Source organism: Chanos chanos, chromosome 7 (genome assembly GCF_902362185.1).
Source record: "Chanos chanos chromosome 7, fChaCha1.1, whole genome shotgun sequence".
NCBI lineage: Eukaryota > Metazoa > Chordata > Actinopteri > Gonorynchiformes > Chanidae > Chanos > Chanos chanos.
The window spans coordinates 9,684,076-9,708,151 of record NC_044501.1 but is presented as its reverse complement, the minus strand read 5'-3'; the positions used below and the strand labels follow the sequence as shown (position 1 = coordinate 9,708,151).

The window sequence follows — 24,076 nt, the reverse complement described above, 5'->3', positions numbered from 1 at the left end:
CACGTTACTTAATTATCCAATTGATGCAATTCTCTGGAGCCTGCTGAGGCAGAATACTGCTGACACAAAGTCTAACCCCTATTTCTTAGAAAGTGTCACTGTTTTCCCTGTTGATTTGTGCTACAGTACACAATTTTTTTCAAATTTCAACAAATGTTGTTTGTTTGATATAGACCAGTAACCAGTGTGTATAGTCCAGTGCTATACTACTTATAACAAAACTCCTCAAGGATGCTGTGGTATCTATGCCCATATTTTTCTTCGAAATATCAAAAATAGTCGCAAGCAAAGTTCTATCTTTGGTTATTTGCATGAAGTGCGCCTACTTTGTGTTTCCATTCGCTCAAGCGACTGCAAACTCCCCGCCTCCGTCCAGCTGCGATATGGGATTGGGTGCCAGGGTCGCCTGTCACTAGAACCTTAAGAGAGGCACGAGTTCCCGCAGCTTGCGCTGAAGTGTAATCAGTTTCGGACGCGTAGTGGAACCAAACAGGTCCCGATGCACAAGTCAAGGCAGCGCGCAGCGGAGATGAAGGCGGACTCCGATTGGCTCTGATTTTTAAAAGCCCTTTTCATTCAAGAGGTTGCCCATTATCAACATGGCAGAACCGTCGGTCCCAGTACTCACTGAAAAAATGGCGTCACTTAGCCGGGTCCGAGCCCTGACTCTAATTTTCTTAACTGTCAACGGATGTTTAATTACCCCGACAAGTGGCAAGGAAGGGAGTGAGGAGACGGTCATCATTGGTTTGAGATTGGAGGATACAGACGACATCTCTTTCATGGACAGAGGGTATCTGCGGGTCAGCGAGAGGTCTCGGGTGAAACTGAGAGTCTACGGGCAAAACATAAACAACGAGACATGGTCTAAAATCGCCTTCACGGAACACGAGCGAACTCGGGTGGGGAACATTGACAGCTCCTCTGGGGATAACAAGAGCCAAGCGGAGACGTCGGGTTTGCATCCATGTGGCATTAGAACTTCGGATATAATTATTTTGCCCAATATAATTTTAAATCGCAAGACATCTGGCATTGTGGAGATTGAAGTCAAACCTCTGCGAAAGACGGAGAGGAGTAAAGCATATTACCTGTGTATCGCTACTTCGACACCTGCCGTGGCTGGCGTGCACGACCCGTGGACAGAGAACACTTGGATTTATCACGACGGAGATGACACCAAAGTAATTGTGGTGGAGGAGAAAAAGTTTTTGCTCCCCTTCTGGCTACAGGTGATTTTTATTTCAATGTTACTCTGTCTTTCGGGAATGTTCAGCGGGTTAAATCTGGGGCTCATGGCTCTGGACCCCATGGAGTTACAGATAGTTCAGAACTGTGGCACTGAGAAAGAGAAAAACTATGCCAGGAAGATCGAGCCGGTAAGAAGTCAAGGAAATTATTTGCTTTGTTCGCTTCTTTTAGGTAATGTCTTGGTCAATACTACACTGACCATTTTGCTGGATGATATTGCCGGATCTGGATTGATAGCTGTTGTCATGTCAACCATTGGAATTGTCATTTTCGGGGAAATTGTTCCCCAGGCTATCTGCTCACGACATGGCCTTGCTGTTGGTGCCAATACCATTTTTCTCACCAAATTCTTCATGCTGCTTACATTCCCCGCATCCTATCCCGTGAGTAAACTTTTAGATTATCTCCTTGGTCAAGAGATAGGCACCGTGTACAACCGAGAGAAACTCTTGGAGATGCTGCGGGTTACGGATCCGTACAACGACCTAGTGAAAGAAGAACTGAACATCATCCAGGGCGCACTGGAACTTAGGACTAAAACCGTGGAAGACGTGATGACACCGTTACGGGATTGTTTTATGATCACGAGTGACGCCACGCTCGACTTTAACTCCATGTCCGAGATTATGGAGAGCGGCTATACGCGCATCCCGGTCTTCGAGGGGGAGAGGTCCAACATTGTGGACTTGCTGTTTGTTAAAGACCTGGCGTTTGTGGATCCCGACGACTGCACACCGTTGAAAACAATAACGAAGTTCTACAGCCATCCGTTACATTTTGTCTTCAATGACACAAAGTTGGATGCCATGCTCGAGGAGTTTAAGAAAGGTGAGGCACGTTTTTATTCTTGCCTAACTGCGGATACCGATGCTGCAGGGCATACGCTGTCTTTGCTGTCGCTCTAAGAACACCACGACCAGTGCTGTCCATTATTATAGCACAGGTATTACATGGGTTTGCATGTGTATCCTCTCATTTCATCTCTGCAAGAAGAGACTTTGGCGCTCACCCCCTTTTTAGTGTATAGAGTACACTCATTCTGAAAAGACTCTGGCTTTATAAAAGCGAACACACTATCCCTTCCTTTTTAGACATTTTTTTTTTTAATTTAATGTAGTCGCTTTGTGTTGTTTTACATCGTGCACAATCGCAAGAGAATTTCATAGCAGCGAATTACAAATTTCATAACAAATAAAAATAGTGTCGATCGAGAAGTTCGTTTTGTGTTTATGGTACAAAGAAATGTGAACTTTTGGAAGAAATTTCAAAGCAGTTGTATTGAAATAAGAGATCACTTCAGAGTGCACAGACATCATTAGACCTTACTATATAACAGAAACTGTGATTTTTTTTAATATGCGAGTACTAGTTCAGGGACTGGCTTACTGACAATAACTGTGATACAATAAACAAATCTCTCTACAATCAGTTCACAAACCATTGAGATTCTGTGGTATAAGTTTGCTTATATTTTAAAATCTCCAATTTCTTATTTCATTGGTTGTCATTCATCATTTTGCCTCTTGATACACTTTCAGCTGGAGTTTTATTTCCATTCCAAATGCAGACACATAAAGCACAGCTCAAATGCATTCCTAGAGCCTAAAACTGAATCGGTTGGCTTGAAAATATTCGTCTCGTAGGCAACAGGTGTCCACTCTTGTGGAATAACTACTTCATTGAAACCCTGACAAAGACACCTTAGCCGCTACATGTTTCTTTTACTCTTTTTGTTAGTGCTTAGAACAACCCCCCCCCCTCTCCGTGTGCAACAAGGACACTGAGTGTAATTTTTCCATTGTCATTTACCCAGAAAACAAATCCAAAATGTCTTAAGTTTATTTGTAAAACACCAGAGAGAGATTTTAAGAATTGACACAACAGGTCATTCTCCAAAGCGATAATCGCGGATTCGGACAAAAGAAATTTGTATTTAACCATAAGCACAGAGACTTCGAAAAATCTCACGTCAAAGACCTTGGTAGTTTTAAGGTTGCAGTTGTGGGCTCTCACCTGGTTACACCTCCCACCCCTCCAGTGAGGTTGTTGGATGTTTTTTTTTTCTCTGCCATCACTTCCATTCCGTGTTAATGTTTACAAAACTCCCTCTCTCTCTCTTCTCCTTATGTCCAAATGCATCAGGATATGTGGGAATGGTGAAACTGCCCCAGGGTTATCAGGTGGGGTCATCTTGTTCGAGAACCTGCTTAATCCTTCTCCCTCTTGCGCCTGGCCCCCTTAGTGATGGTGGCGATAACTCCCTTTTGTCTTGATTTTGGAATGCATTCATGTGGATAATGAATAACAGCTTCAACACTCCTGATCCCTAACAAAGCGCGCGCTCGTGTGTGTGTGTGTGTGTTTGTATGTGCAAGTATATGTGTGTATGCACATCATTATAAGACAAAAAAGGTCTCTGACAGCTTGAACTGACCTTCCTCATTCACCCCTGGGCTGACAAGCTTGGACAACAAACTAATTACAACACCCCAATGTGTAAATCAGTGACTTCAGAGTCACCGATTTACACATCGTATGTTCATTGTATGTTCACGGCACGTTTCTGCGACTTGTCACACTTTGGTGGTTACGATTCACCAGAGGCGCATGTTTGTGATGATGAATTACGCAACCTAGTTAAGGTAGTAACACTGATCATTTTATAGGTCAGTTATTTTTACACAGTGTGTAAAACATAGTGCGCATAACATTGTTTTATATACAGCCATGTTTCTGTTTTCAACTTTCATGTTTTTTTTTACTGTTTTTGGAGAGCTGTATTTTAGCGTCTGTTTGGTAAGTGAAAAGAAAGGAAAAGTGGGGTAAATTTATGACTACTCTCGGCCAAATACTGAATCTTGATGTAACAAGACTCCCCAAACATGAATGTTTTACTGAGGGAATTAGCCTATGTTGTCTACATGACAAAATGACTCAAACCCAGATAGCAGGTGTTCCCTGAATTTTAGGTGCCTCAATTTTAGGAGCAGGTGTTCCCTTTTAATTAAATTAAAAGCTTGTCAGGACACACACTGATATTCATACAGACTGACTTCCATCTCAATTTGTGTAAGTTCATGTACACTGACTTCCATCTCCATATTTATAACGGTTTATAAATTTAACAATTTCTTTTCTGCCATCAAGTAAATTCACACACACAGGAAGGCATAACAAAATGCACAGTAATATCATCAATGCTGAAACTGTCCTTGCTAATTATTTCTTTCATACTCTTTCAGCCCAAATATAGAGTGCTCATTATACTCACACATTTTCCTGTTTTTTCCAAAGCACATTTAGCAGTAGTGTTTTGACTACAAGTGGTAGAGAACACAGAGTTCTAGCTTTGCCTTGATAGTAAGAAGATGTTCATTTATGTTGAGTGCACAATAACAGAGGTGGTCAACTGTTCTCCAGGAGTGCCACAGAATTATGTTTCAGCATCAATCCAAACACACCCCATTCGCGGATCAGTATTTTGAAAAACTTAAGATTATATCCATACGCTTGAGTAAGACCAGGTGGGCCACATTATAAAGAATGTCTGAAACCTAGCTTATGACAATGTCATGTTTGTGACTTTTTGTGTTCTTGGCTACACTCCAGAGGGAACTCGCCATCAACTCTCAAGTTTTTTTCTAATGACTGATTAGTGTGGGTTTGGGGTCAAAGTTTCACGTCAATCTGGCTCTGGATGGGGCTCACAATCAGTTCAAAGTGCTTTGTATTGTAAGTCACTGTTAATTAATCTAACGCCTCTTGTGGAGCAGCAGAGCCGTCTAAAGCGAGAACAAAATACATCACTCCCGCAAAGTGCACCTTGGAGGTGTAATTTGTTTCACTTTGATGTTATTTTTGGATTTACGAGGTGCTCTTTTTCTTTTTTTGTATTCTTACGAAATTGGGCATGATGAGTAGGCACATGAGTGTGTAGAGGGTGTAAGTGCTGACAGGCAAACCAAGTTAAAATTTGGGGGGGGGGGGGAGAGTAAGAGAATGCTAAACCCACACTGAGCACTGAGCCAAAAGAGCTGCCATCATGTTTTCAAAGGTCAGACTCCACATTCTTGTGGCAAGGTCATTCCAGACTTCTTAATCAAGACAGACCTCCCAATGGAAACTCTAAAGCTACTCACTAATTGCTCCTCTATGATTGAAACAATTAGTGTGTCATTCAGGAAATGGCTACTGAACAGCAGGTTGTGCATTTAATGAGTTCACAATTTGGAAATGGACCAAGTCAGATGTGCGGTAAAGTTGACAATGAGAGCCAAGCACTACTCCTGCTCTTACAAACGTAATGTCGTCCAAAATGAGCTCTATTTAGGTTTCATTTGAACTGTTATGTTGTATTTGAAGTGAGATGTCTCTGAGGTCACTGTGTAAAAATTGTCTGATCTTAGGACAGGGATAAGCTAAGTGACGTGTGGATACATGCTACTTTGTTGTGGCACGTTGAGAAACTGCATACAGCCCATGGCAGTCTAATGATTTTCCCATTCAAAGAAAACAAAAGTAGACGATTTTTGACAATTCTAAGCCATTAAGTACATCTACCCTTTTTACAGAATTAGCCACAAATCCAAACAGCAATCAGCTCAGGCAGCAACTTACAGAAAATGTGCATTTGGAAAAAAATGAGTGATAAAGTAAAAACTTGCTACCTGTTCAACTACACAAAGGCAAAGTACAAACTAAGTTCTCCACATTGACCTCAGGATTGTGAAGACAGGTTTTCTTGTACTGTGTGCTGAACTGATGTGTGATCCCCTGAACTCAGTAACCCCTACAGTTTGACCAGTGAGTCCAATGCCAGTGTTATTATCGGCGATGTATAGAGTCAGCAATGTATTAGATTATAACCACCTGAGAAGAATGCTTTAACGGGACACTGAACTGTTCCTTAAAAAGTTTATGTTTTGATTCTCTGTTATTCCAAGAACAGGTTTACAGTATAGCAGCTTACACTCCTTGGTGATCTCCTGTTACCTTATTTTTCCACATCTCAGAATACGACATTAATGTAAAGTTTTGAGTGATTAGGCTTTGGGTTTTTAGAACAGGGCCTGCTGCCATGCTACACATAATATTTTTGAACATTATACCTCTTAACGTTTGGCAATTTTTACGCTAGATGCCTGCTGCCCAGACTTTAGTTTCATTTTCTAGACATAAGGAGACCTGGCAGGACTTTATGGGTGTACAAACTATTCAGAGCATTTTTGAAGGCAGCTTGGGACTATTCTTTAATGTCGCTGAATCTCATGGGCAATAAGATTTTGTGACGAAAACGTGAAGTCACTACAACAACAAATCTCACAGAGTGGATAGAATATGACAGCAAACAAAACAGGCATGTATGTTCATTCCTGTAAAGCCTTAATACAGGGTTGACATATGCAGCTTTTTTTTTTGTCCCCGATGGTCAGAGAGAGGTGTGACTAATACTGACAGCTGTCACTTTAAGACACCCTCACCTGAGTCGTATCGCCGAGAAACTTAAGTCGAGTCACGTAAATGTACGGTTCTCGTGCGAGCAAGAGTCACTGTGCGAGAGCTGATTTTCTGATTTAAACTGGAGTCCATAGTGGATTGACTGCAACATGAGCCCTTGCACGTATCAAACCGTTTTCTTCCCCTCCCCCTAATGTAGGCCAATCTATGCTTAATTCAGCTTCTACTGCCCCTCTTTCTCATTCTGTTGTTTTAAAGCAAAAACTCTCTTTACCTCGTTCAACCCAGTTATGGTCGTAGCGTTCCATGCTATGCTCTCGGGAAAGCTGTGCTCTGAGTGCCACGAGCACTGGTTGAAAGAAAAAGTAAAGTTTGTTTGAGCTTTTTTTTGCTTGGAAACACTTGCTTATTCAGGAATAAGGAGGAGGATTAAGTGGCGTCATGTTGGCAAGAACAGCAGTAGATGCCTGGTGTGGGATACCCCTTTGAACACAGTTGGATTCCACGTTCAGACTTTTTTCCGCCCCCCCCCCCCTCTTTGTCTATGCAGATTACTTACTTTACCTGCACAACAGTTTGGCTGTTTCCCTCTCTTTTTTCCAGTCCTCCTTTTTCCTCCTTCTGTCCTCTTCAACTGTTCACTGAAAAGCACGTGAAACAGATGCTGTGCAGCAAAACCTCTATTCTGAGATCTTCTTTCATCTGGTATGCCTGTTTACAGGAAAGGCTTTCTGTCACAAAACAAGGTAAGGTATATGCATGCCAAAGAACTATGCCCACTCGGTGTAGTAAACATGTCGAGAATTGTAGACCTTTCTTTCTAGCAGAACACGTACTCCATAATAATTTCATTCAAAAGTGTGTGGTTTGTAAAGCTCAAGCAAAGCTTGGCTTTTCAAATGGCCTACATTCCAAAAATTCTGGTGCAACATGAAATGGACTTAAAACCGATTAGTGAAACAATTGAGAAGTTGAAAGACCAGTCAGAGTGCCTTCACAAAGTCTGTCTGATCTGGCACTCTCTCTATATATATTACTCATAGCAAATCAGTTTTAACTATGTGTTATCCGTGTGCTTTTTAAATTTTAAATTACACATTACTGTCATCTTGAATGCCAGCTTACTATGATATTAACACATGTGGAGTTCTGCTCAAACATGCCAACGGATGAATGTTATTTAAAGCAATTTTATATTAGCTAATGTGTTGTTATGCAACGGATAATGTACAAATTTAACTGCCTGAGAATATGCATAGTCATTGATGGGGCTCAGCTATGGAGATAGATAGATAGATAGATAGATAGATAGATAGATAGATAGATAGATAGATAGATTGACTTGCTTCACTTGGCAAGCAAGCACATAGCAAAGCATCAGTGCAGGTGATAGTCTCTATCTCTAATTTCCATAGTCAGGCACCTCTATTGGATATTCTCTCTTGCACCTGCACTCTCCATAAACATCACCACCCCCCCCCCCCCCTCCAAAAAACCCTGGAAAACATGACAGGCACCTGCTCCCTCCAAAAACAACCCACACAGTTGGACAAGCTTTTCAGTGATCAGACTTTTATCTAGTATTGGCCCCATGTTCTATGCATCTTACATTAAATATAAAATGATCAAACCATTTATTTGCTCAGTGACTGTGCATGCACTGCTCCTATACATTACATGATATATGGAAATGGTGTAAAAAACTTGTTGTGCATACTAAAGTCTTACAGTCTATACTTACCTAGTACTCAAGATATATAATTTGAGGTCAAATGTAGCTCAGCCAAATATCTCATATGAGTGATCTTATAATTATAATAAATTGATTGCTTTCAGAGTCACATCTTGGACTTTTCGTTCAAGATGATGGTATGATAGACAAGATTATCTTATGCACTTTGAGACTGTCAGGAGTTTACAGGGGTTTAGGAGAGGACTCATATCTCTAAAATCTGCACTAGCAAGTTCTGAGTTCAAAGAGTGCACTGCAAATCAAATCCAATAATGTTTGTTTTCATTTTCCTGGTGCTAATGACTGTGAAATGCTAAGCTTTAGCATATTAGCGACTCTGTTCTTGTGCCATTCTGAGTAAAAGTTCACAACGGTTTTGCTGGAATTGAGTCTTATGCGTTGTTTTGTCTGAGGACCTAAAATTCCAACGTTTTACAGGCACTTAACACCAATGAGAGGGTGTTATGTCTGGGTTTTCAAGAAGTTACATTTTCTGTGGCGGGAGATACTGGAAACCTTTAGCCAGGAGCAAAGATAAGGGAACTATTGACACCTGATCAGTAGTCAGTAGTTCTGTTTTTTTCCCCCACTGTCTGAAAGTTCAGTGTCTTTAAGACCAAGCTTGAAAACAGCATAAGTGTGTGTGTGAGAGAGCTGCTGAGCACTCCTTTTTGTGGCAGTCAGCACCCTTAGGTGGCATGGAAAATGACGTGTGCATTGGAAGAGTCATCTCAAGAGAGAGGAAAGTCGTTGTTTGTTGTTGTCATTGCTGTAGCATGGTGCATTGACGTTTGTGTATCGGGTTGTCTGTGTTTGATCTTAGTTTAATTTGTTGCTTGCATGTAGAGGGTTCCTTAATACACTACACAACACAACACAGAGGATTAAAAGTGAAGGGTTTAAATCCAATTTCCACAATAATATTTTCCATGTTTTCTCTTAGTGACAAATAGTGCTGTAATTAGTGTGGTTGTATTATGCAATTTGGATTTACAAGGATTAGCTTGTGTGGCTTTACAGGAAATCAAGTGTATGATGATATTTTAGGATAACAGATGACACTTTATACAAAGGGTCAACAAATTTCCATCAGCCAGTATTACTATTAAAAAACTAAATAGCTTAATGGCCATAAAGATAAGTTTAAAGTTTGGCATTTCGTACAAGCTTAAAAATGGACGATAGAAACATTGAAATAGAGAAATGCAGGTACTTGTCTACGTTCACTAAAACAAACCTAACAAATACAATTACATACATACATAGATGCTGTTAGCCTGTGGTGACAAGCCACATTCAGGGGCATAACTTCAGAATTTCCATAGTGATGGTGAATCTCTCTCACTTTACTGCTCAATTAAAATGAGAAACATTTTAGCAGATTATTTTGATTGGCTTATGGTCACCAGATATGTCCAGATACGGTTTACCAGATATGCCAAAGGTTGCATTGGCTGTCTAGATACAGTAATATGTGTTCTGAATGATAGCTGCAGATGGTTTCAGTTTATCTCCTGTCTTTTTTTATGGTCCATGTGGGAATGTGATTCAGTGTTTGTGGCTTTTCTCCAAAGGCCACTTTTCTAATGTGTGCCAACTGAATTTAATTGTTCTCAAAGGAAAGCATCCACTGAAATTTGGTTTAACGAAAAGTCATCGCATCCCTTAAGTACAATCATCGTTATTATTTATGCTTTTAGAAAGAAAAAAAAAGAGATTTTTTTTATTACATTAGAACTGCAATCATACATCATTATTATGATAGTGGTTGTCTGTTGTTCCTTTTGAAGTACTCTTCTGAGACAGAAAGCTATAGTTATCAAATGCTATTCAAAACTTTGTCCAATTTAGTTCTTGGAAAGAAAAATTTGGACCAAGTTCTTTTTTTCCCCCTTCTTTTTCCTTTTTTCCCCTTTTACTCTCAGTGATTAAAGATCAAGCATTTTCGGCACAAGAGTCCTCTTTGGGGCATTAGTTCGTCTAGCACTTCTCCACTTTCTTCGCAACACATTCACCAGGGAGAAGAACCATTTGGGTCGCTAAAACGGCAACTCCCCCAGCCCCCCCTTCCACCCCCCTTCACCCCCCACCCTACTTCATTCCCATGCCTCAGTCCACCCCTCTCCCATATTGTCCTTTTGCCCGGTTCTCTCAGTGTTGTAAATTACAGGCGACACAAACCCCTGCCTAATGCCCTGACATGGAAGCCTTCCAGCCAGTGCTTTTTGGAGGGCTGTGGGCTGGCATCATTGATTACGCCAAGCAGGCACAGTGTCTCTCCTCCAGTTTGAGGAAAAACATCCATGCCAATGGGCACTACTTAAGGGCATAAAACACCACAGCAAAGTCAGCTGAAGAACTTAAAAGTGCATCAATTTAAGCCACTTCTTATGTGATCATTCAGTACGCTACTCTTTTCTTTTTTTAAGCTCAACAACAAATTTTTAATGCAGTTTCAAATTAACTAGAGTGAAGTTTGGTCTTAATACGTGTGTGTAGTTTCAGTTAGACTGAAAACATTGTAGCTAATCACATCGGGGCTACTTGCTTTAACCAGTAACAGCAACATTCCCACAGCTTAGCATGGCCATGAGAGCTTTTTTATTGGTACTTAGCTCATTGTAGCTTTGAGGATTTCTACCCCAGCTAATTGTTTTCATTGAAGTATTAATTATGATTTGCCTAGCTGTAAACACTTAGATCCAAGAATGTTCATGTTTTCAGGCATTAAACTCTATTCTTTGGTATCACCCAGGATGTATAGAACAAGCATTGTCAATCATATACATTGCTAACTTTAGAAAATGCCATTTGATGTACAGCTAGATCACTGTGACAATTATTATAGTTAGTATCTACACAACTGGCACTTTATCCACTTTGTCCCAGTTTATCTGAATTCTGTCAGACCATTACCAAGAAAAAATCATTTTGCAGCAAATGGACAAATCTTTTATCATTTCACATGGACCTAAAATCTATTTCCAGCATGAGAGACCCAAAGTATAGAGTGACATCATGCCAGTTCTTTGTTTAGTCTTTATTTATAGCACCAGTCAGTGTAAGTGTATTAAGACAGGAAAGCGTAGGCAATACAAAGAAGTTTTGTTACATGTGTTTCAGAGATATGCAGAGCTCCTCCTGCCTTACAGTGTTCTTACCCAGTGAATGATGTCATAATTAAAGCACCCATAGAAACTCTGGATATCTAGGGGTTTCCAAGGACATCCTCTATGTGGATAACACATCTAAACTTCATACCTGAATAGCCTGGGAACTGAATGGAGGAGTAAAACCCATGGTGATAAATATATTAGGGAGTGGATCAGGTTTTTTTTTTTTTAAACTTCAAGAGACACTCTTGACTTATGAAAGACCATATTTTTGTCTGATTAAGAGCATAACGTTAAATGATGTTGTCAAGTCAAGTTGTTTGTCTCAACACTCTAGATATCACTTTAAAAAAAAACATTTCTGTCATTACCTACAGCAGAATGTTGTAAAGAAAAAAAAAAAAAAAAAAAAGATAGTCACACAGATCTTCACCATCCTTTTCATCAGTGCCTCTCTGGGTTGAATGAAAAAGCACTGTTGTGGTCAGAAACAGAGACTCAGCTGGTATTGCCGGCTGCTTTTTGTTGATAACAGAACTATTTTATTTTGTGTGCTCTGAGTGTAACACCAAAAAGTAAGGTCTTGTGACTGCAGACCCCTATGCCCCAAAGGCCCCTTAATGATTAGGGTCTGTAAGCAGCCTTAACCTCCTTCAGACTCAAATTAAGCCCTATCATGCTTACGACCGGAAGGGAGTTAGACTGTTATTGAGCAAAGACACCCTCAAAAAATCGATAGAAAGTGAGTGAGGAGACTGTCCTCTCCATCCACCTCCCATGTCAGGAAGTACAGTTATTTTGAACATAGCGTTTAGATGAGCTTGACAGATTTGACATTTGAGGTCAGTCTACCTTTACAGTTTATGGGTGAACTGGTTGGGACACGATTTTCATCAGGTAAATAAGTATGTGTAAATAAGCCCTGTTTCCAGGAGGATATCTATTACCGTACACTGTAACTGTTTCCCCGCTGATATCCATTAGCATACAGTGTTTGTTAATCTTCCATTCATCATTGATTCTTTGATTTAAGCAAATCTTTGTGTTAACACAGAAGATAATATTGCTCAGTAACAGACTGATACTGATGTAAAGTACAAGTTTGAAAAAATCAGTGCAGCAAAGGCACTGTGCATGTTTGTTTGTGTGCATGTGTGTGTGTACAAGTGTCAAACACTTGTTAGACTGGTCACTGTGTCCAAATCCTTCCAAAGATCTCCAAGATGTCATTAGTGTAGAGACACTATTTCCTGAAATAAATCCCCTGCACATTTTTAATGCAGATAAAGAAGTGGTGAGAAACATATCTGTTTACAGTACCATTTTTTCTGTATCAGACACAAAGTAGCAAGCACTGCTGTCTTTCACCACACTCCACCAGAGTGCTACTCATTTATCAGGGACCACTTGTTTGACCCTAACAAATTTCTGTCATGGTTTGTGGCCCAGATATTGCAGAGGCCAGAAGCTAAAGACTGTCAGTGATTGTTGTCGTACATAGTACCATCAATCCGATGACGGCTACAGAGCATGCAAATTTATGCAAGTGACATTTTGACTTGACTAACAATTTTGTCTCATACACATCTTGAGGTAGATTTTTAAACACAAGCTTATTACTCAGCGATTTCCCACCGCTCCGAGAAATGTCACTCTATTTGTCGAAGCAGGAAAATATTTATGGAGACACTGATCAGCATGGACCACAGACAGTGCCCCGTAGCCTTACGTGACTATTTATAGTGGAAATTACGCTATGGAAAAGTATGACAAACTGCATGCCATAAATAAGCTGGGAATGAAGGAAAAGTGCACACAGCAGTCTCATAAACTACAGTACAAAGTTTCTCAGGCCTCACTGCAGGATCCTGTTAGATCATCTGCTTATCAAATGTTACGTGTGTCAACAGAGTCAGCGACTGATGGGGGGCAAAAATTTGTCTTGATAAGGAGATGGAGCCTAAACTGCTTTTTCATCAAAGTGGTATTGATTTGATGTTTAAGTGGTAACTACACACCAGACCTGGCTTTGACTGTCTGATTTAATCATATTATATAATGCCTCTTTTGGCAGAAAAGAAGTCGAAACTTAAAAGGCTAAAAGCCTGTCTGCTGAGTTAAGGTAGTTAGCAGTAATATCGGTGCAGTCAGGGTTGTCCCCATATCCTGAGTTTAGTTTCCTCTGGTAGTCTCTCTTCTGCATCTCAATCTCTCCCACACGGACACATATGCCTTTATGGATGCTCTCACTCTTTCACACACACACACACACACACACACACACACACACACACACACACACACACACACACACACACACACATTTCCTTATGCAGCATGTCAGACTGCTTCCATTCTAATCTGTGTCATGGGAGTTTGTGCCTCTGGTGTCACACTCTATTAAAATACTGGCCCCTTGAGTGTGATGGCCCATACTGTCATTCCACAGGGGTCTAACGGCACAGTCAGTCTAAAACAGCCCACAGAGCCTCCCTCTTTGAGACAGCTTGTGAATCCCCAGCCCCTATGAGGTCAAGGAGGTCATCCTCAAACCGACTCTCTGTCCCTCCCAAAATACGAGAGATTGTAAGAATAGCAGCCAAAGAACTATGAATAAACAGAGCATGTTTGGACTGCGTGTATTTGTGGAAGATATTACTCGTCTTTGTTTTTGTCATCTTGTCATCCTTTTTTTTGTGGGAAAATGGAAAGTATGCAGTGACAATGTGAGACACAGAGACAGAGCAAATTAGAGCAAGGATTATTGAGTGGGTGTATTCTATTTACTGATATGATTCAAAGTCTCAAAAAAACCCCTTGGTCTACTTTTGCTCCCATTTGTGAAGATGTGTGAAGAGGGGAAAGTTATCTTTTATGTAAATAAAATAATATGCTTAAAAGTATATGCTACGCAGTCCATAAAGATGTACAGTGTGGATGATTATTGATGTTAGTGGATATGTCATGACTTTCCAACAAGTACAAGACTAAAATGCTTTTGAATGTAAAGGTGTTTATTAGGTCACTAAGTGCTGTGGTGTTTTGTTTAAACAAAATAAAACTGAAAACCAAAGAGTATATTAAGTACTGTTCTTATATTGGTATTAAATCCCTATTGTAACTCTTCAGGTAACTGTCTCCTTTTTTGGGTCGGTTTATTTCCTTATCCCCTTGAATAAGAAGAAATGTCTCTGCTTTGTATTCAAGGGACCATTTAAAAGAAAATATGAAGTAAACATGTTTTTGATGAACTATTCGAATGGTACAAATTTCGTGTCAAGAATTTACATTTACACTGTTGTCGTCATAATGGTGTGACTAACAGTGCCCTCTTATACTTGAACCTGACCCGAACTTGCTCATAGAGCTTAATCTGTGCCATAACCACACAAAGAGATGTTTGTTGGGTGACTGATTGTGACAAATACATTGTATTTTGAAACTGTTTACAAAGACAACAGCATTAACCTTTATGAACAAATAAATTTGATCATCCTTCAAACTAATCTCATTCAAATGCTTAAGATGAGGATGTAAGTCTGCTGGTACGTTGGCTTTTGACTTGAAAGAATTACCTAGTTTTGATTTTGTCTTGTATTCTGTTGCATGGGCCAGACTGAAAACATTCCACAGCTAGTGTTGAGTGACTGAGGAAGGGGGGCCCTATACATATTCAATGAGATGCAACATGCGTTTATTTTATGGTGCATTTCATTTATAAATTAACACTATTAGTATTAATGTCCTCAAACAGACGCTTAATGTCAGTTAATGTTTTCAGATTAGAAAAAAAAAAGATGATGCCCTTTGATATGCAGTACAATAAGGGTTCCATATTTCCTTGTAACAGTAATGGCCAAAGGAAAACATTCATAATCTCTGGTAACAATTTTATATAATTATTTTTGAAACTAAATGGAAATGTAGTTTTGCTGACGTTTTCATAGGTATACACAAGATGGAGACACCAGCCTGAGCTCTTTAAGGTTGATAGTGTGGAGGCGATAATTACCTATAAAGTACACTTCGTCATTGTGGGTTGTTGTCATGAGTGAAGTGAGTCCCAGGCTTTCTAGTATTCAAGCTATGCCTATCTGCATTTAAACGAGTAGCTCCAAGACAATCAGATTGCCCCGGCAGTCACTTCGGTGAGAATATTGCCCAAGAGCAATGGAAACTTCATTTCAGGTCTAATATTAGCCTTCCCCTCTGGAAAATTCCTTTTAAATGATCACAAGCTGAGAAAAGGCAAAGAATTTGTTTAGCGTTTTGGTTGACAGTATTTGCAGAATAGAGGGGTTTTTTAAGACTGCATAAGTGAGGGTCCTGGGAAAGCAGATGTGGCTGTTTCTGTGGAAAACTGGAAAAATCACTTGATGTCGTGTGAGCGATGTATGTATCCTTTTCTCTTAATCACAGCTGAGTACTCATCCTCTTGAAGAAGTAAGTCTTTCTGGCAACCTTCTTCAAATATCAATCATTTAAACATTAATTGCAAGACTAAAATACAGGAGCGTCAGTCTTATATCCATATTGTGTATGGATCTTTGTATATTCGGTTCAAATATTTAAATAGAACAGTAAATTGTCACTGATGTGGCTGGCTGATTGATGCACCTGGCATGTATTTCAAATTAATGTTGACCTTGAATAATACTCCTTATCAGGAACATCAAAATTCAGTCCTGTGATCTTTGGTCAAGTACATGGGTTTACATATCCCAGAATCCTAACTGTAACTACCTAAAATGAGCATTGTCATTAGAAAGGGTCAGAAATGACTTCACTTGATTGTATTTCTTTTTTTTCAGGTAAATCTCATCTGGCTATTGTCCAGCGAGTAAACAATGAAGGGGAAGGAGACCCCTTCTATGAGGTCCTGGGCATAGTTACCCTAGAAGACGTCATTGAAGAAATCATCAAATCTGAAATCCTAGATGAGACAGACTTGTACAGTAGGTGCCCTATGACTACCACAAGGGATTGTATCTGTTGTACACTACTGAAAAAAAAAAATGCTATTCTCCTACAGTTGGTTTGAGTGATATCAGGAGTGTTTCAAATACCACAAAAAGTATTTAGGATTATTTGTGAGTGTGAATGTGGGAGCAAGGACGTTTTTAACATTAACCTGTGCATTTCAAAAATTTAAGGAAGGTTTTACCTCTTTCTCCTCACTCTGACTATCCTGCAGCTGACAACAAAACCAAGAAAAAAATCACCCATCGGGAAAGGAAGCAGGATTTCTCGGCCTTCAAGCCCACGGACAATGAAATGAAGGTTAAAATATCACCTCAGCTTCTACTGGCTACTCTGCGTTTCCTAGCAACAGGCAAGTGTAGTGCGTTGCTGCTTGACTTCCCCCAGTGTGCCCTACTCTGTGCCTGACTGTAAAGGGGTTTGTGGTGCGGAGGAGTTAGGCCCCTGTGAGAGGGCAACACAGGAAGTCAACAGAAAAACACAGCGGTGCATTTTTTTAGCCCTGTGTTTGAGATTAGAAATTTGAGTCGTGAAAGGGGGAGGAGATTAGAAGCCATCACTCAAGGTCATTTGTCTAGCCTTAAGGGTAACTGTCAAAGTTTTGCAAATTAGCATGTACTCCGTTGTTTGAATATGCTGTTTGGTATTTTACCTCTCTGGACACTCACCAAACAAAACAGAAGATAACAAGAATAATATATATATCTATATATGACATGTCTCTTAAGAGGAGAAAAAAAGTTTCAGAATCTATCAATTTCCCATAAAACCTAAACAAGCAAAGCCTGTGAGAAGTCCTGCTACTACAGGGACAATTAAATCCAGCACAGGGATTTTGCCAGAACTTTGACCTAGCTGCTAATCATCGATTAAAAGGCCCAATGCTCTTAAAGGTCTCTGGTCAAGGTAGAACCAGCTGCCAGGTGACACAGATACTGTAAACACAACTGCACAACTATTAAATACGTCTTGTGTGCTGGGACGGCCAGCTGTACCACAAGGTCACATGAACCAAGGCACTCTTCTAAAGGGTCACTTGAATCTTCCTTGTGAAGAGATATTTTCAGATGAAAGAATCCATTTAAGATGCTGTCCACAACATTAATGGGTAGTATCTTTATTAGTTCACAAATTTACGTGATTATCAGAATTCCGTGAGTGATCAGACATTTGCCCCTAATGTCTTCAAAGGGGCGCTCCTTCATAGGCTCTCACTGCAAGGAGCTGTTCAGGATCAATGTCTTGAATCAAGTATTGCATTGCTATTCATCACTTGCCATGTATGGTCACAGCAGGGTGTTCTCTTATGCCTCTACGTCTTGCTTCTCAGAGGTTGAACCATTCAACCCAGTCCAGATGTCCGAGAAAATCCTCTTGCGACTCCTCAAACATCCCAACGTTATCCAGGAGTTGAAGTACAATGAGAAGAATAAGAAGGCACCTGAGCATTACCTCTTTCACCGTAACAAGCCAGTGGACTACTTCATCCTCATCCTTCAGGTCAGCCCCCTTGGCAAACTGTTCTAGGGTGGGGCAGGGCACACAATGAGGGATTGAGAGCTATTAAAACAAGTAGGGATTTTCACAAGTATTATAAACACACCAAGTGTTAGATTTTCTCCTTAGGAACTTGTACAAGTGGGGATAGGGCTTTCAGTAGGTGACACACATTAGTGCAAGCAACTATCGGAAAAGAAAGAAGCAGGGAAGGGAAGCAAGGAGCAAGGAAGGAAAGTTGTTAACGGTTATTACCACAATGGACGAAATCTAGGAATATTTACACAAATTCACAGGGTTGCCTCTTCCGCAGATGTTCTTTCCAGAGAAGTGCTCTAATACCAGATTGATGTAATGTTCTTGACTCAAAATGTGAATCGGTGTAGTAACAGCTGATGGAAAGAAATACTTCAATGCAATTAAGTCAAGGACAAGAATAGGTGCCTCAGTGTTGTTCGGCAATTCAACTGCAGTTAACTCAGATTCAGAGAGATGGATTAAGGAGATTCAGATGAGCATCAAAGCCTGCATCATCAGTTTGATAACTTTACCTCACAGGGCAAAGTGGAGGTGGAAGCAGGAAAAGAGGGAATGAAGTTTGAAGCTGGTGCATTTTCCTCCTATGGAATAATGGCTCTAACTGCTTCTCCAGGTAAATGACACAATCTCTTTTCTTCATATTTTCTCTTATGTCTCGTCCCTCGTCCTGGAAACCCACCAGGCATCGTATTTTGTACTCAAATCAAGTACTAACACGCCCCTGGCAACACATGTGCTCTAGCAAACTGCCTGCCGGCAACACATGTGCTCTAGCAAACCGCCTGCCACATCTGACATGATTTCTCATGGGTTTGCTTTCTCCATATAATAAATGTCAAGCAAACAGTGATATCCAAGCAGGGCATCTGGTGTCTTGTGTGTAGTCCAGTCAGACACTAATGCAGAGCAATGCAATGTATCCTCTCCTGCGGTTAAACATTACCTTGCATACTTATGTGTCAATAGAATTGTTTCTCTGCTGGCACCCTACGTCCATTGATAAAATTCTGGACTCTTGTAAAATAATGGGATGGGAGGAAGGGGACCTCTGCTGGTAAAACTCTGGGACTACGCCAGTTAAACATGTTTAAGTGCAGGATATATAGGGTGGTTCCAAAAAGCGTCTTCACTTATTAGCGCGTTTGTTTTGATTCTGTCAGTCATGCCCCAGCCGAGCAATTTAAGGTTTTAGGAATCTCTAGGTTTGTAAAACGTTGTTTATCTATGTATGTCCTGCCCACTGGTGACAGTGTTCTCTTCCTCCATTTCCCTGCATATTTCCATGTCTCCTGTCCCTGTCTCAAACTTTCATAGTCCATGGGAGTGGGTCTGTAGCTAGATCTCCAAGTATTTTGAAGTTCTGCCTTTGGATATCTTTACTTGTCTGTTTGTAATGTATCCATCTGAATAGTGGAAGAAGTCCATGACCTTTGGAATGGGGGTTCAGTTTGACATTGCCTTGAATCAAGAACAAAGAACAATCACATACGCTCTATCTCAATACCAGTCTGCAACCTGAAAATGTATTCTTGCATGTTTATGTGTGAGCATGAAGTGTCTTCATTTCAAACAGACTAAAATAGATGGTATCTTTTCCCTGCATTGTCTTGGCAGGTGCTAGTTGTTTTTAGCTGAGATATGCTGAAATCTGTTGACTGAATCAGGCCCCAAAACAATTAACAGCAATTATGAAAAAAATGACTTTAGTAATTTTCATCAGCAGATCTTTTGACCGTGAAAGACCAGACCACATTAATTCCAAATGATTTCTTTGATGGAAAAAATGGAATAAACAGCAGTTCAACTGTACTAATTTAATCTCAAACTAGGCCTAGTTTCCACACAAACATAGCACAGAGGCCCACTGTAAATGTGACAATCCTCTGAACCCTGTTCCCTCCCACAAAACTTGGAAAACCTGGAAAAACAATTCCATAGCCTTCATACCATGAAGTACTACCCAGGCCCTCCCTCTCAGACTCTCCTAGTGTGCAGGAGGTGAAAGAGCAGCTATGGTCCCTTACACTAATGATCTTCACTGTATGCATTTCAGCGTTTGGGCCCCAGCTACCCCTCGGCTATTGGGCTGAATTCTCATGTGCTGCCCTAGAATACTGGGGTGCACTACTCCACACAGACATCCAAACAGGGATTATATACATTCCAACCAAATTGTGGCATTAACGCCACCCTTGGGAAGGTTTTAAACCATGTGTGTATGAGTGTGGGTTTTTTTTTTCTTCCCTCCGTCTTTAAGAAGTGGAAAACATAATCTGTGTTTAATTAAAAAAGAGCTAGTCTTCCTTTGAGGGATATAAGCCTTTCTGTTCTTCTCTAACAAGCTACCGCCAACTCTCCTACACGTCTCCATGCTCAACTACCTCTTCCATGACTATTAATTAGGTTTCTGTACGATACACAGAAGGCCTCTAAATTCATTTATAAATAATTAAGAGTTTTATATGGTCAAACAAGTGCAAATTCTCTTGGTTGATAAAAGTTGTTTAGAGTGATCCACATAGTTGGAGAAATCAGCATTAGCCTACTAATATTATCCTTCTGCCTTTTTCTTGCAATGCAAAATATAATGAATGATATAAACATTTCGTTCATGTTGTCTGAGTATGGCAAACAAGTGTGTGTTGTTTACAGTTCCCAAGCTGAGAGTATAAGCCCTCCTCCTGTGCTCTGTTGTGTGCTGTGCAGAGAATAAGTCCCCGCCACGGCCGTTCGCTCTGAACCACTCGGACTCACTGAACCGTAGTGACCGAATTGACACCATTACCCCCACATTGGGCAGTAGCAACAACCAGCTCAACGCATACCTGCAGATCTACATACCTGACTATACTGTCAGGGCAGCCACAGACCTGCAGTATGTCAAGGTAGAAAAAGTTCTCACATGCAGGATATAAATTTGATACAATTTCTTGTACACTACCGCACATGTAAATTCACAAATAAAGCCTAGATATGGACATATTGTACACTATACTACATCTAGAGGGTATATATTCTCTCTTCATAGTATATATCATAAGAACGTATCTAGAGAGTAGGATAATAATTACCCGTACCCGCATTACAACATATCTTTAGGGAAATAAACTGCAGTGTACTAAGGGTACGACAGGTAAGACTGTAGCTTTTAATTTGGTCTTAAGACTAAGACCAGTGTTTTTTTAACCGCGGAGCACTGACCTTTGAGCATGATATTATGAAGCACATATACTTTATCCACTTTTACACTATCTGTGAGTATGACCAAATGTAATACACAGCTGATATACATAGCAATCAACACATTCCATCGTCTGCCCCCAACAGGTGACTCGACAGCAATACCAGAACGCTCTCATGGCATCTCGCATGGACAAGACGCCACAGTCTTCGGACAGCGAGTACACTAAGATAGAATTGACTCTCAACGAACTCCACGATGGAATTGCTGATGAGACAGCTAACCTGCTGAACCAGCAACAGAACTGTGTGGCCCACAACAAATCCAATCACACAGGCCACAACGAGGGGGCTGTCTAGCCCCCCCTGGGGTGATGGGGTAGGGGGACCAGCCATCACTTTCTCACTACCCCATCACCCCTCATCTAACACTCAACCAGTACCGCACAGTACTGCACACAGGGTCTGGATTGCCCTAAGGACGGAAACAGGACGATCCCCCTCCCCGGTGCGTCCCAGTGCCGCGCACAAAGACGGACTGCTGCGTGCATCCATGTCCACCAGACCAAAGAGTTTGGAGTTTGGACACCAACACCCCCAACCCCTTCCCTGGCTCCCTGTTACTTTCCGTTCAACCCCCTTTTTTGTCTTCAGGGAGGCACAGTGGGACTGATGAAGACCACAACAAGAAAAGGACACACTTAACAGTTGTATCCTGATGATGTTATATGGTGAGTCAAAGACTGTGCCAAATACCGCTTTGAAAGAAACCATGAACCAAGAGCAATTTCTCATGTATTTATTTATTTTATATATGATTGTATATAAGTGTGTGAATATAACTGTACACACACGCAAAGAACACACATTTATATAATGCAGTTATGTGTGTGTGTGGTGCGCGTGCGTACTTGCATACGTGTGTTTGTGTGTGTATGTATTCTAAAGCAAGTGTTATATTGATATTGAGCACATGCAATACATACATAGTTACAAATACATTCATGTATATGTATCAGTGAGGGTCTTTTACAACAATGTATATTACAGATATTGTTATTTTTACTTCTATTCTAAATCAGGCGTATGGTACAGTATATTTTACACCTTTTAAAATCACATTGTTGCCTTTAAAATCATATTAATTTTTTTAACATGTGCAATGAAACACATTTTATTTAAAAGATGATTATTGATTAAAATCAATGTATTGTAAATTATAGATATATTTGTATGCATTTATGTATCATATATGTGTGTACATACGCTCTAGGACATTTGGGGTACAACTTTCGTGAGTACATAGTATGTCCATGCTGTCAGAAAAATGAATTACTGTCAACCCCTATAAACTGAAACAGAACCTGACTACAGAGTGCAATTGATAATCTCATTCACATTTCTACTGAAATGTGTCTCTGGTCTGTACACAGAAAGGCACGAATTATGTTTTTGTATTCTGGCACTCAGTTTTCAAAGAGTTTCACAACTTACCTGATAAATGCGTAGTATTAATGAACACATCTCTTTAACAAGTTTTTTTTTTTCCAGTGACACAAAAACAACTTCTGCATTAAAATTTTTTACTAAGCATCTGTCATTATGTTTAGGACAGCTCAAATGGTGGTGAAGCAGTATATGTGTATGTCTGTTTTGGCATGTGTGTGTGGTTGATATCATTCATTGTTTCAAGAGGACTGTATGTTTCTAAGTAGCCTTTGTCATCTAAGTCACTGGATACCCCCACTTTTGCACACAATGAGGTCAAAGAAATTCCTTCAAAAACATTATGGTATATACCTTGCCAATCATGGTGTGTTGCAGGGCAAGCATCAAATCCTTCTTTTTAAATTCCTCCTTTGAAAAAGTAGAATATTTTAAACTATTTTTGGTTTAAATCTTACTCCCAATTGTGGTTATAGTTTTATGAAATGGGCCAAAATAATTTCCAAACTTTAAAAAATTGACCAATTAACTTAGAACTTGAATCTTAATAAAGATGTCTTTTTTACTAATGTAGTTTTATTTTGTTACCGATAGTATTTGTTGCTATCAGTGTTGCAGCATTATTGAAAACAGTTTCACCTCCTAGCCACAAACAGGCGCTATAACCCAGCTTATGTCACAATTCCTCACCAAATAAAAATTCTTTGATTCGCAGAAGAACCAGTTAAGTTAACACTTAAAAACTTTAGTAAAGTTCTTGTCAATGTTTAAAAAATGGCTCAATGTATTTTTTTTTCAGTTTAATTCAAATGAACAGAGCTATTATTTGAACTTATTGTACTCTGCAATCCATCAGCACATGAATTTTAAGGGAAAAAATAAGACATTACCAATTAGTCAATGAACGTAAATGTCATGAACACGACAAAACCATGTAAGGGCTTTCAAACATTTAAATGGTAGAAACATTGTTAAAACGTGAAATGTGGCTTCATATAAACGGAGACAACAAACACTGGTATTCAAACTGCACATCAAACGCTTCCACTTTATGAGGTGTCCCTCATAAGCATATAGTACGTGGTAACGACTGACTATTGCTTCGTAGGCTTATAAATCGTAATACTGCTATATCGTCCGTAGCCTACTTGAAACATTGATCAAATTCAGACATGTAACACACGCAATATGATGGGTGATGGTACCGCTTGCGAAATTCATGTATGCGTTACCTATTAACGTGGCTCACCATCGATAATTATTATTGTCCATTAAGTTCTGCACTTCGTATTATAGTGACAAAATATGACAGATTAGTGTATGGTGGGAACACATCAAGAGCAAAGTAACAAAGCTGGTTAGTGATATGGGGTATTTACTT

At 40.0% G+C, this 24,076-nt stretch overlaps 1 protein-coding gene across 5 annotated transcripts; it reads left to right on the top strand.

Annotated features, from left to right (window-relative positions):
- The first annotated feature begins 599 nt into the window (after positions 1-599).
- cnnm2b (cyclin and CBS domain divalent metal cation transport mediator 2b) lies at positions 600-21,609 on the top strand. Of its 5 annotated transcripts, none has more exons than XM_030780060.1 (8): positions 600-2,079; positions 16,365-16,508; positions 16,748-16,885; positions 17,864-18,033; positions 18,589-18,677; positions 19,349-19,416; positions 20,776-20,954; positions 21,397-21,609. In XM_030780060.1, the coding sequence occupies exons 1-8, from the start codon at positions 600-602 to the stop codon at positions 21,607-21,609; spliced, it is 2,481 nt and encodes an 826-aa protein (XP_030635920.1). The 5 variants fall into 5 exon arrangements, with proteins under 5 accessions (XP_030635920.1, XP_030635921.1, XP_030635917.1 ...); XM_030780061.1 differs by lacking the exon at positions 19,349-19,416 and adding an exon at positions 20,065-20,067 and having other exon boundaries at positions 18,589-18,682; XM_030780057.1 differs by having other exon boundaries at positions 18,589-18,682; positions 19,348-19,392; positions 20,743-20,954.
- Positions 21,610-24,076: the final 2,467 nt, after the last annotated feature.

Coding starts and splice junctions, on each gene's coding strand:
- cnnm2b (XM_030780057.1), top strand. CDS start 600: ATGGCAGAACCGTCGGTCCCAGTACTCACTGAAAAAATGGCGTCACTT. Junction 18,683..19,347: donor GGCTCTAACTGCTTCTCCAG/GTAAATGACACA, acceptor TTCCCTGCATAT/TTCCATGTCTCCTGTCCCTG. Junction 20,955..21,396: donor CAGACCTGCAGTATGTCAAG/GTAGAAAAAGTT, acceptor TGCCCCCAACAG/GTGACTCGACAGCAATACCA.